The 11,284-nt window shown below is 38.5% G+C and overlaps 2 protein-coding genes across 2 annotated transcripts; one reads left to right on the top strand and one right to left on the bottom strand.

Moving 5' to 3' along the window:
• Nucleotides 1-2,251: 2,251 nt before the first annotated feature.
• Nucleotides 2,252-4,517, top strand: LOC129769956 (putative nuclease HARBI1). Its single transcript, XM_055772497.1, has 4 exons — nt 2,252-3,276; nt 3,341-3,773; nt 3,837-3,981; nt 4,043-4,517. The coding sequence occupies exons 1-4, from the start codon at nt 3,164-3,166 to the stop codon at nt 4,300-4,302; spliced, it is 951 nt and encodes a 316-aa protein (XP_055628472.1). The 5' UTR covers nt 2,252-3,163; the 3' UTR covers nt 4,303-4,517.
• Nucleotides 4,518-4,838: 321 nt separating this feature from the next.
• LOC129770095 (uncharacterized) lies at nt 4,839-6,183 on the bottom strand. Its single transcript, XM_055772724.1, has 3 exons — nt 6,029-6,183; nt 5,792-5,975; nt 4,839-5,725 (listed from the first exon to the last, which is right to left on the bottom strand). Coding segments are annotated over exons 1-3 (744 nt in total). The 5' UTR covers nt 6,031-6,183; the 3' UTR covers nt 4,839-5,167.
• Nucleotides 6,184-11,284: the final 5,101 nt, after the last annotated feature.

Below are 11,284 nucleotides of genomic sequence, written 5' to 3'. Positions count from 1 at the left end.
AACATTATCCTAAAATACATCACATAAACATAAGCATGTTTTTTTTTCGATGAAACACACACTGGACTAAATCACCCCGCATCAAATTTTAATGTCCAAAAATCATCTCTTCTATTTTATGATATATTTCATAGTTTGAAGCTTGATATAATGATTAAACATTTTTGATTGAGAGAAAACAAGTGTAGCTCAGTATACAATGTGATTTTTTTGATTTAGACCTTATTGGTTTGGAAATATTAGGCGATTTGCTTAGGTGGTCCAAATTCCCCTCTTTTCCCCTAAATATTGTCATAGATGACGGAGAAGGTGACGTCCACGGTAGGAAGATTAAGTAACCGTTCCTAATCCAATGTTGCTATTCTCGAGTTAATAATATTATTGGTAACCCTTTAGAATTTACCAATCAGCAGCTGGTCCGAAAACTGACCCGGAATCGACCCCTCTATTGTCTAGTATTGTCTCAGGTCTCTGGTCTAACGTTTCTTTTCTCGATCCAGTCAAACAGTTAAATTCTAGAATCTTCCAGTTTTTTAATAATATTATCCAGTTTTCTTTACATTTGTGTATAAGTTTTATCGATTTTATGTATTCACAATGTATGAATATTATTCCATCCTCACTCTCCCTATCCCATGACCAATTTTTGTTTTTTGATATTTATCGTTCGATAGATTCAAGATGCAATTACGTTGAATCGATCTTTCTTACTCGAACTAAATGTTATTTTTCCAATTTTCCAAAAAATCGGTTTTTGAGCCGGAGGAAATAATCAAGGATACCTCATTTTGATCTTGATACCAAAATTTGGTTTTGACACGCCTGATGTAAGAAGTAAAATGCCAAAAAAATTGAAGAATATTGAATGTGCTCGGAATGGATTACTATTGTGGTACCTAATCAGAAATTATTCCAGAATTCTAACACATAGATCACTGCATAAACCAGTGATCAGTTCTACGCATAGTTGTGACAATTCTCACTTTTCTTCATAAAACGATGTTGTAATACCCAATCTTCCGAACAAACTAACAAGGGTGATCGATTTTGAAGAAGTTATTAATCACCCGTATTCTGAAATCCGATCGATTCAGAATTACCCGCTACGCTTCTCAATTGTAAATTCCTAAAATTAAATCGAGACAAAAAAATCTTTGGAAAATTGTAGGAAAATAGTTGAGTACGCTTCAGGACTACAGTATCAAAGTATGTTATTTCACTTCAGTATACCGTGAAGTTCATTTGACGGTGAATAATTATCGACTGAATAATTATTAATGACGTGTTCTCATATCGACTCGGGTATCAAAAAGAAGTTCAAAAGTAATGTAGCTTCCACAATGAAGCGAGGAACTTTGCTATCTCACGTCACTCGCCGCGTAGAATAAGGGGGATTATTTTGCCACTGAAGTATACGTCCTTATACAGTGACGTCTCGATTATATCACTGGGTGTTTTTATCACGTCTCGGTTATATCACTTTCGATTTTATCACTGAAAATGTTTCGTTTATATCACGTTTTTAGAAACAAAAGAAATAATATGCAAATTTCAATTAGTCGTTGAGTTATTGAACAAAAAATGAGGACTAAAGCAGATAAAATGATTTTTAAGTATTCAAACCGCCTCCAGTGATCAGCCGTATTCACATAGCTAACGAAAAGTTTTCTCAATTTGTGGGATTTGTAGCGAATATTGCGTATTTTTTATGAAAGCCTCTCGTACTAATTTCCTAAGCTCAGAATCAACAACTATGGATGATTCTAATCAACTTTCTCTTTGATTGTTTGGAATGAGATGTACCACCTGTGACGTTTCCCAAGATTGATCCAATTGTTGAAGTTCCATTTGAATATAGCCGGTGAAACATTTTTGTGACAACTTTCGCGAATTGAAGTTTGTTTTTATTCCTTTGGAACGACAAATAGTCGAGATAAAAAATCCTCCTGGACGTGAATCGAATCGGTGGTATGTTTAAATAAATGTAAGCTTTAACTAGTTTCTTGACAATATTCTTGAATGTTACAGAAAGTGACCACTTTCATATCAAGTCTTACGTGACCAGAACACCAGAAACTTGGACATCCAAGATAACATTTTAAAGAAACAAAAAAATGATTCACTTGCAAAAAAAAAAACTAAATAATTTGTACGTAATTTTGGAGCACTTGCGTCGTTCTAGTATGGTAGTGCCTTAATTTTAAAAAGGGTTCCGGCATTCGTGAGCTTCAAACATTGTTTGTGGCGGAAAGTTTTCAACCAATTATCGGGTAATGGATAGTTGCAACCAGGTATATAATCTCTATAATCGCAACGAATCTAGTTTACTCTCCAAAACATTAAAACATTACATCACTCATTCGGAGAAAAAAAAAAAGTGTTGCAGAAATCATTATTGACAAAACCGAATAACTTTCATATTGTGTTCCTATTTTACTGATACTCTTAAACTGCAATTGATAATAATTGGAAGATCGAATTATCTTCGATGTTTCAAAGATTTATCATCTCCAGTGTACTACCGAGGTTCTGCTGTGGCTGGGTGAACCGACAGTTAATTTGTGAATGGTTCAGTTTGTTTCGGAAGCTTGTCAGTTTGGAAGAAAAAGAAACTACAACCTAAAACCGTTTTATTAATATAATGGATAATTGCGCCGCGCACCATTGAGGGGATTAAATTTTCTCTAATATTAGGTTAAAATGAGCTTTTTCTACAAATTCCGAATGCAGTATCTATTAAGTGCGATTCACATACAACATACACGTCACGTTCACGTCCCGTCACGTCACGATACGTCAATGATTCTACCATGCAATTCTCATGAAAACATTCACATACACCAGCAACGTAACGACCCGTCAGCATACGTTCAACGAAAACGACCGGCAGGGTTTGTAGAAAAGAATAAAGGTGCCTATTCTGTATTCCGACGGATTTCTATTTCGTTCGAAAGTGATATTTCGATCGTTTTCGAATTTACCATTCCCTATTCCAATCGTTTTGCTCGTTTCGAACGAAAGTGTTAGAAAATTTCGAATATGCATCGATCTGTCAAAAACCGATAAACAAAAAGAAACACCGTATTAAATAGCGGCGAGTGCGAGTTGAATTTCAGTTAATTTTTGATCCTAAGAGAAATTTGTGAGAAAATTTTCTCGTTCAATGGATTCCGTTTTGTTACCGATTTTGGCGGAGCAAGAAGAAATTGGAATGCCTTGCTACCATCGGCGAAACCACCGAAAATCAACCGACTTCATGAAACTTTCTGATGAAGCGTAAGTATCCGTCTCAAAAATCCCATGTTTGTTTCTCTTATTGATTAATTTTGCCCTTATTCAGATTCATCAAAAGTTTTCGTCTAAGTAAGGAAGCTTTTCGGTACGTTTTAGAGGAAATTGAGAACTGCCTTACCACAAGGAAAGGTGGTCTATCCACGGAGGTGAAACTCGCAGCATGTTTGCGATTCTTTGCTGAAGGAAATTATCAACATGGAGCAGGGCAAGATTATCACATTGCCATAGCACAGCCCACATTTTCCAAGGTGCTGACTGAAATGCTTAACATTCTGGAGCGGACACTGTGTAAGAAATGGATTTCCCTAAATATGATGGAAGATGAACAGCGGCGTGCTAAACTACACTTCTATCAGAAAACATCAATTCCGGGTGTTATTATGTGTTTGGATGGAACCCACGTAAAAATTATTCCACCTAAGCTGAATCGAAATTTGTTTTTTAATCGGAAGGGATTTTATAGTCTCAACGTTCTGATTGTAAGTATTATTAGTATTTGAATTAACAAATCAATGAACAAATACTCTTTTTTATCAACATAGGTTTGTGACGATCAGCAAAGGATTCGTTTCGTTGATCCTACCTTCCAGGGATCTAATCATGACTCTCATATATGGCGTGTAAGCCCTGCAAGAACTCACTTTGAGCAGCTTCACCAAAATGGTGAAGTTAATACTAAGATTCTAGGTAATGTTCAACTACAATATTTTAGTATACTTGTATGTACTGTGTGATAAAATATTTTCAGGTGATGCTGATTATCCATCGGAACCTTGGTTAGTAACGCCATTCAGAGCAGTGGAGGAAGGGAGTTTGGAGAGCGATTTTAATCGCAGGCATGCCTTGGGTCGTGCTATCGTCGAGCGGACAATCGGTTTACTAAAAAATCGGTTTAGATGCATCCTTGGCGCGAGACAACTTCACTACAATCCTACTAAATGCGCTCAAATTATAAATGTATGCTGTGCACTTCACAATATATGCTTAGAATTTGGTCGTTCTCAGTAGTTATAATATGTTATGCAGCTGTTTACATAATAAACTTTTGTTTAAATTAATATTTATGACTGTTAAATTTCATCTAACTTGTTTGCAAATGCTCAAATAAATAACAACCACCGGAAAAGGAAGTGTCTTCCTTACTTAACTATGGTTTCGGCAGAATTATTTACTCTTATTCCTGCCAACACTTTGAGAACATGTCATTATCGATTTCTCGTAAGCAGGCCAAGTATTCAAATAACCATTATTAATACTTTTTGCGTTGTTTCAACCCCTTGCTGTACGATTTAATTTCCAACAGCACGGTCCAAAACGAGCACTTCGAGTCGTTCCGCTACTCTGCTGAGTGTGGGTATCTAACATAGGTGCCCTATGATGAGCAAATACATGTTGTGTTTAAAATAAAAACGAAGGAGTTATTACTACGTACTAACTCGTTCGTTTTTATTTTAATTATAATATTCAAATTATATTTTATATTTTTAGCTCATTCAATTTTTTTTTTTTAAATAACGGAAATTTGATAATCTTCAGTTGTCGGTATCCTCATCATATGCCTGAAGCTATGTAATTATTTCACATCGAGAAACAACGAGTGAAGTTCAATGTTGTACGTGAAGGGGTTAAGGAAGTTCCATAAACTATAGGCGAAATTCGTGAATTTTAAAAAAGTTTATATAATTTTGATGCTATTCCAAACAAACTTCAAAGAAAAAATTAAGTAAGATTTTTCTTCCATGGAAAGATATAAAAATACGATTAGAACTTTTTTCATTTTTTTATACTTGAGTTACAATATAAAGATAAAAAATCAGATCACTGATATTTTGAAACATTATTCTAATGTTCTGAAATATACGCAATCTGCGTTTCAAGGATTTGTCGCTATTGATTTCTCCAGCGCGATCTTCTCCATCTCGTGGTTATGTCGTTTTTGTTCACTCAGATGTTCTTTGAGTGTGGCATCCACGGAAAGAATCGCTCGAGCTGATTGGCGCTGATAATGAACCAGATCACTCAAATTCTTGTTTGTGTTTTTTAACAGGGATTTCACATTGGTGTGAAATTTGTTTTGTTGCTCGACTTGCAGTTCTAATAGCCTCGTGGTAGAAGGTCTGGATTTTTTCGGCTGAGAGGGCTGGAAGTGAATGGTATTATTGATACCGTCACACTCGTCGGAAGTACCATAATATATAAAATTTTCCTGGTCTGCAGCTTGAGGTTCACCCGAAGGCGAACCCAACTGTGTTCCATGAGATGAGGTACCCGGGATTCCTTCCACGGTCGCAAGTAACCCAGTTAGTAGAACTGCCTGCTCCTCCAGCTCGGACAAATTGATAATTTTATTGGGTCCTCCACCTGTCGCCCTCTGCTCCCGTTTGTTGTGAGCGAGTTTTCGCTTTAATCCGGACTTATAGTCCGCCCAAACCTACACAGAAAACCAGGGCAAAAATAAGACTATAAACATATGTTTCGGATTCGTTTTAGTATATACCTTTTTCCATCCACTTCCATCGCGAATAGGCGGTCCCAAACTATTGACTTCTGCCGCCAGATCATCCCAGAAGGGTCCGGAATTTCCTCGGGAGAAACCCTTTGCTATGTCCGGCTCTTGCTCCAGAAGCAGCACAATCCGCTCGAACTGATTTTTAGTGGTTGTTTTGTTTTTGTTTTTTTCCCTGTTGAACGTTAAAATTAATTTAAAGAAAAAAATGATTAAAAATTAGCTTACATTTTTGCAGTTCACCGCTCATCCGCTGCGGAAATTATTCACTCCTTCATAAACAAAGTGGGTTTGACGTTTGGTTTGATTCGAATGAAAGATGTTCGAAAACAAAACAGTCCGAACGAAAGGTATTCGAATTTGAAAACACCTCGAACGAAACAGGGAATGGAATTTACCAAGTCGTTCGAAATATTTCGAATCGATTGAAATACAGAATAGACACCAAAGTCTTGTCCAGTTAGAATCCGTACGCGTTGCACATTTTACAGCGGCACAGTCAGTGGCCGCTGCAAGAAAGTTTTTACAGCGGTTTGTTTACAAATGTTTCCTCTTCTGGTGGTAAAAGTTTCAAATTTTTTCGTGCCGTAAGTCCGGAGTTATTCCACATGGAAGACAGAAGAAGAAAATTAATCTTGCACACCCACGTTGACAATCCAACGTGGTCGGGTGCGAAGATCGCGAAACAGTTGGATATCGCTAAAACTACCGTATGTGATGTGCTCAGACGATTCCGCGAGCGGAACAGCGTGGACCGGGCGGTTCAAAAGAAGCATCGAAGCGGAACCTACGATCGTCAGCTGAATTGGAAGGTGTTGAGAACCGTCAGAGCAAACCCTGGACTGTCCGAACATGATATCGCTCAGAAATACGGTGCCGCTCGTAGTACCGTTCGACGAATCATTCACCGAGCTGGACTTCATTCCTACAAAGCAATCAAGCAACCAAATAGGACGATGAAGCAGAGTCTAATGACGAAAACTCGCGCTCGTAAGTTGTATTATCAGGTACTAACGAAGTACCATGGATGCCTGCTCCAGGATGACGAAACTTATGTAAAAATGGACTTCGGCCAACTTCCGGGACAAAAATTTTATCTTTCCACGGCACGAGGCGATGTCCCCGCCAAATTCAAGTTCATGTTCATGGACAAATTTGCCAAGAAGATGATGATCTGGCAGGGTATATGCACCTGTGGTGCGAAGACGCCGGTTTTCATCACTACAAAGACCATGGATTCGAAATTGTACAAGGAAGAGTGCCTGAAGGAGCGTGTGTTGCCTTTCATAAAGGCACACAATGGTCCCGTTAAGTTTTGGCCTGACTTAGCGAGTTGCCACTATAGCCGGGAGGTTCTCCAGTGGTACCGCGACAACGGGGTGGATTTTATCGAGAAGGAGTTCAACCCACCAAACTGCCCCCAATTCCGCCCAATTGAATAATATTGGGCGATTATGAAGCGGAAGCTAAAGAAGACCGGAAAAATGGCTCGGGACGCTGCAGGGATGACCAGATTCTGGAAAAAACTGGCCACAGAGGTCGACACTGCCGCTGTGCAACGTTTGATGGGAGGAATCACCAGAAAAGTGAGAAGTTTCATCAGAAATGAAGAAAAATAATTTTAAGGACATTTTTTTGTAAAAGTGCAAGAATATATCTTTCTTTTGGTTGATCACTCTTTTTTGTATGTCATTCTATCTCCGAGATATAAATGATTTCTTCCGTACGGATTCTAACTGGACAAGACTTTAATTGACGGAGACGGACGGCTCGTTTGGTTTTTGTCTGGGCTTTGTGTCTCGGCTTTTGTTTTGATTTGGTTGTACAGTAATTTACATCTACATCGACATTAGGCTAATTGAACAGATCTGTGATGCAACACGTTTAATTAGATATTTTTACCTCTAGTTGGACATTTTTGTAAACATTGAGTTCGAGACCCAAATTATGGCCCCACATTGAAATTCGCCACCAGTCGCAAATGTCCAATTACTGGTCAAAACCGACTCCAATGCGACACTGAGCGGTGCCTCAGCATATCGCTTTATAAGCAACTTACTGTACTTTTCATGCCAACATATCTCTTAGCTCCAAATTTCGGAGTGAAAATCATTCGCGACTAGTTGAAAGAATTATTCTATTTATTATTATTGTTGCATGAGGGTCGGACTACGGGGTTTAAGCATTTAAATAATTGAATTCAATGATTCTCATTGAATTTTTCAAAATTTAGAACTGATTCTAGGCATGCTGATTTGAAAGAGGACATTGCAATTTAAAATTGTTGTAGGTGGCGACACCATGAATAAAATTAAATAAATCATTCGTTTGGCATTTGACGGGACGGTGCTGGTGGAAGCATTGACTGCATGTGTGAATTGGTGGAGACGTTGACGGAACGTAGACGTTCTTCTCCGTAACATGCTATATGAATCGCACATTAAGTGCGATTCACATACAACATACACGTCACGTTCACGTCCCGTCACGTCACGATACGTCAATGATTCTACCATGCAATTCTCATGAAAACATTCACATACACCAGCAACGTAACGACCCGTCAGCATACGTTCAACGAAAACGACCGGCAGGGTTTGTAGAAAAGAATAATTGACGGAGACGGACGGCTCGTTTGGTTTTTGTCTGGGCTTTGTGTCTCGGCTTTTGTTTTGATTTGGTTATACAGTAATTTACATCTACATCGACATAAGGCTAATTGAACAGATCTGTGATGCAACACGTTTAATTAGACATTTTTACCTCTAGTTGGACATTTTTGTAAACATTGAGTTCGGGGCCCAAATTATGGCCCCACATTGAAAGTCGCCACCAGTCGCAAATGTCCAATTACTGGTCAAAACCGACTCCAATGCGACACTGTGCCTCAGCATATCGCTTTATAAGTAACTAACTGTACTTTTTATGCCAACATATCTCTTAGCTCCAAATTTCGGAGTGAAAATCATTCGCGATTAGTTGAAAGAATTATTCTATTTATTATTGTTATTGCATAAGGGTCGGACTACGGGGTTTAAGCGTTTGAATAATTGAATTCAATGATTCACATTGAATTTTTCAAAATTTAGAACTGATTCTAGGCATGCTGATTTGAAAGAGGGCATTGCAATTTAAAATTGTTGTAGGTGGCGACACCATGAATAAAATTAAATAAATCATTCGTTTGGCATTTGACGTGACGGTGCTGGTGGAAGCATTGACTGCATGTGTGAATTGGTGGAGACGATGACGGAACGTAGACGTTCTTCTCCGTAACGTGCTATGTGAATCGCACATTACTCAACTAATGGACCCGGGAATAATTCGAAATATAAAACTAATCTACCGAGAAAAATTGGATTCGTCAATTATGTTAAATCGAGAAGCACTGAACAAGGCACTAAAAAACGTTAAAAAATGTATTATTTTTTTACTATTCGAGTCTTGGCACCATTATTTTACTTCCATGTCAAACTTGTTTATGATTAATTCTTCTGAGACTCGAATAGTTGTATGCAAGGCGCCTAGAAGTATATCCTAAGGTACCGCTTCGTCACTAAGTTGGTTAGGGGAGCGGTATATGAAAACAGTACGGAAGAAAGTAGAAGGGGAATTATTTGCTTGTAGCGTGAAAGAGACAGACTGATCACGAGCGAGCTTCGGCACTAGCATATTGTGTTTTGTTTACAAACAAAACACAGTCGACTTCCAAGATGGCTGAAGAGTGATTTTAGCAAGTTGGCTCACCTTATCATATACCTCTAGGTGCCTTGGTTGTATGTCAACTCGAAGAAGAAAGAATGTGTCACAATGTCACATGTTATCATTCTAGAGAATGGTCAATTAGAATGGATTGAATTTGAGAAAGATAAAGAATTAAGTGAATTCATACAGATATCAACTGGAAACAACAACTCTGAAATATGTGATAGTATAACATCAGCAGAAGACAATACACAAATTGACAGTAGATAATTCGAGTTATAAGATTGAACACGCAAAGCAAATCACTTTGATAGCGCACGAGCGTTTTTAAGAAATATATGAGAAACTACTATGAAAAAAGCTTTGCAACGATGATCTCGATATGTTATGGGCCCTATTCCATAAAACGAGACGAGCAATTCGTCTCGGCTTCAGTCACTGTCGAGACGAGCAAAATACCCCATTCCAGTACACGAGTTTCATTGAAATGTTTTATTTGGTTTTTCTCGATATGATCAGTGATGTCAGATGAGAAGACATGTTTTTGTTTTGAGAAAAACAACAAACAGTTTTAAAATTGTTCAATCGATACTCTTTTCTCAGTGCCAAAATATTTAAAAAACATAACAATAAGGAATAAGTTTCATATATCTTTTGGTTTCATTGATATTTTTCCTCGAGCATATGGTTTCATCACTCAGACGTTTTGTTATTATGGATTTATTGGGGCCAATGTTTGTTCACCTAATCAATGATTTATCAAGAAAAGTTTTAAATCTATATATTAGCCTGTCAAAAAAGTCCTGCGGTATTTTTTTTTTTTAATTTTCAAATTTTTTTTTCATTTTCACTTCTGATTACCTAGCTCGTTCGCCATGGACAAAAACAGGTTGTAGTCACTTGGTGCAAGGTCCGGACTATACGGCGGATGCAAAAGAACCTCCCATCCGAGCTCCCGGAGCTTCTGGCGCGTCACCAAAAAGTGTGTGGCCTGGCGTTGTCCTGATGGAAGACAATGCGGCCTCTGTTTATCAAAGATGGCCTCTTCTTCATGAGTGCTACCTTCATGCGGTCCAGTTGTTGGCAGTACAGGTCCGAATTGAGCGTTTGGTCATAGGGAAGCAGCTCATAATAGATTATTCCTTGGCAATCCCACCAAACACACAGCAGAACCTTCCTGGCCGTTAATGAGGTCTTGGCCACCGTCTGAGCCGCTTCAGCGGGCTTCGACCACGACCGTTTGCAATTCACGTTGTCGTAAGTGACCCACTTTTCATCGCCAGTCACCATCCGCTTCAGAAACGGGTCGATTTTGTTGCGATTCAGCAGCGATTCACATGCGTCGATACGGTCAAAGATGTTTTTTGCGTCAACGTGTGTGTCACCCATACATCGAGCTTCTTTGTGAATCCAAGCTTCTTCAAATGGTTAATAACGGTTTGATGACTTATCCCCAGCTCTTGGCCGATGCTACGGTTGCTACTATGCCGGTCTTTCTCGGCTAATTCAGCGCAATTTTCGACGACAGGCCTTCCGGAGCGTAGCGCATCTTCGACGACCTCTACACCAGAACGAAAACGTTGAAACCATTGTTGTGCGGTGGAAATGGAAACTGTATCGGGTCCATAAACGGCACAAATTTTATTGGCAGCTTGAGATGCATTTTTGCCTTTATCATAGTAGTACTGTAAAATATGTCGGATTTTCTCTTTATTTTGCTCCATATTTGCGACACTATAACTCACGAACGACTTAACCAAACAAAACAGTGTCAAGGAC

Source organism: Toxorhynchites rutilus, chromosome 2 (assembly GCF_029784135.1).
Source record: "Toxorhynchites rutilus septentrionalis strain SRP chromosome 2, ASM2978413v1, whole genome shotgun sequence".
Taxonomy (NCBI): domain Eukaryota; kingdom Metazoa; phylum Arthropoda; class Insecta; order Diptera; family Culicidae; genus Toxorhynchites; species Toxorhynchites rutilus.
The sequence above is the reverse complement of the archived record's forward strand: the minus strand, read 5'-3'. Positions and strand labels throughout refer to the sequence as shown.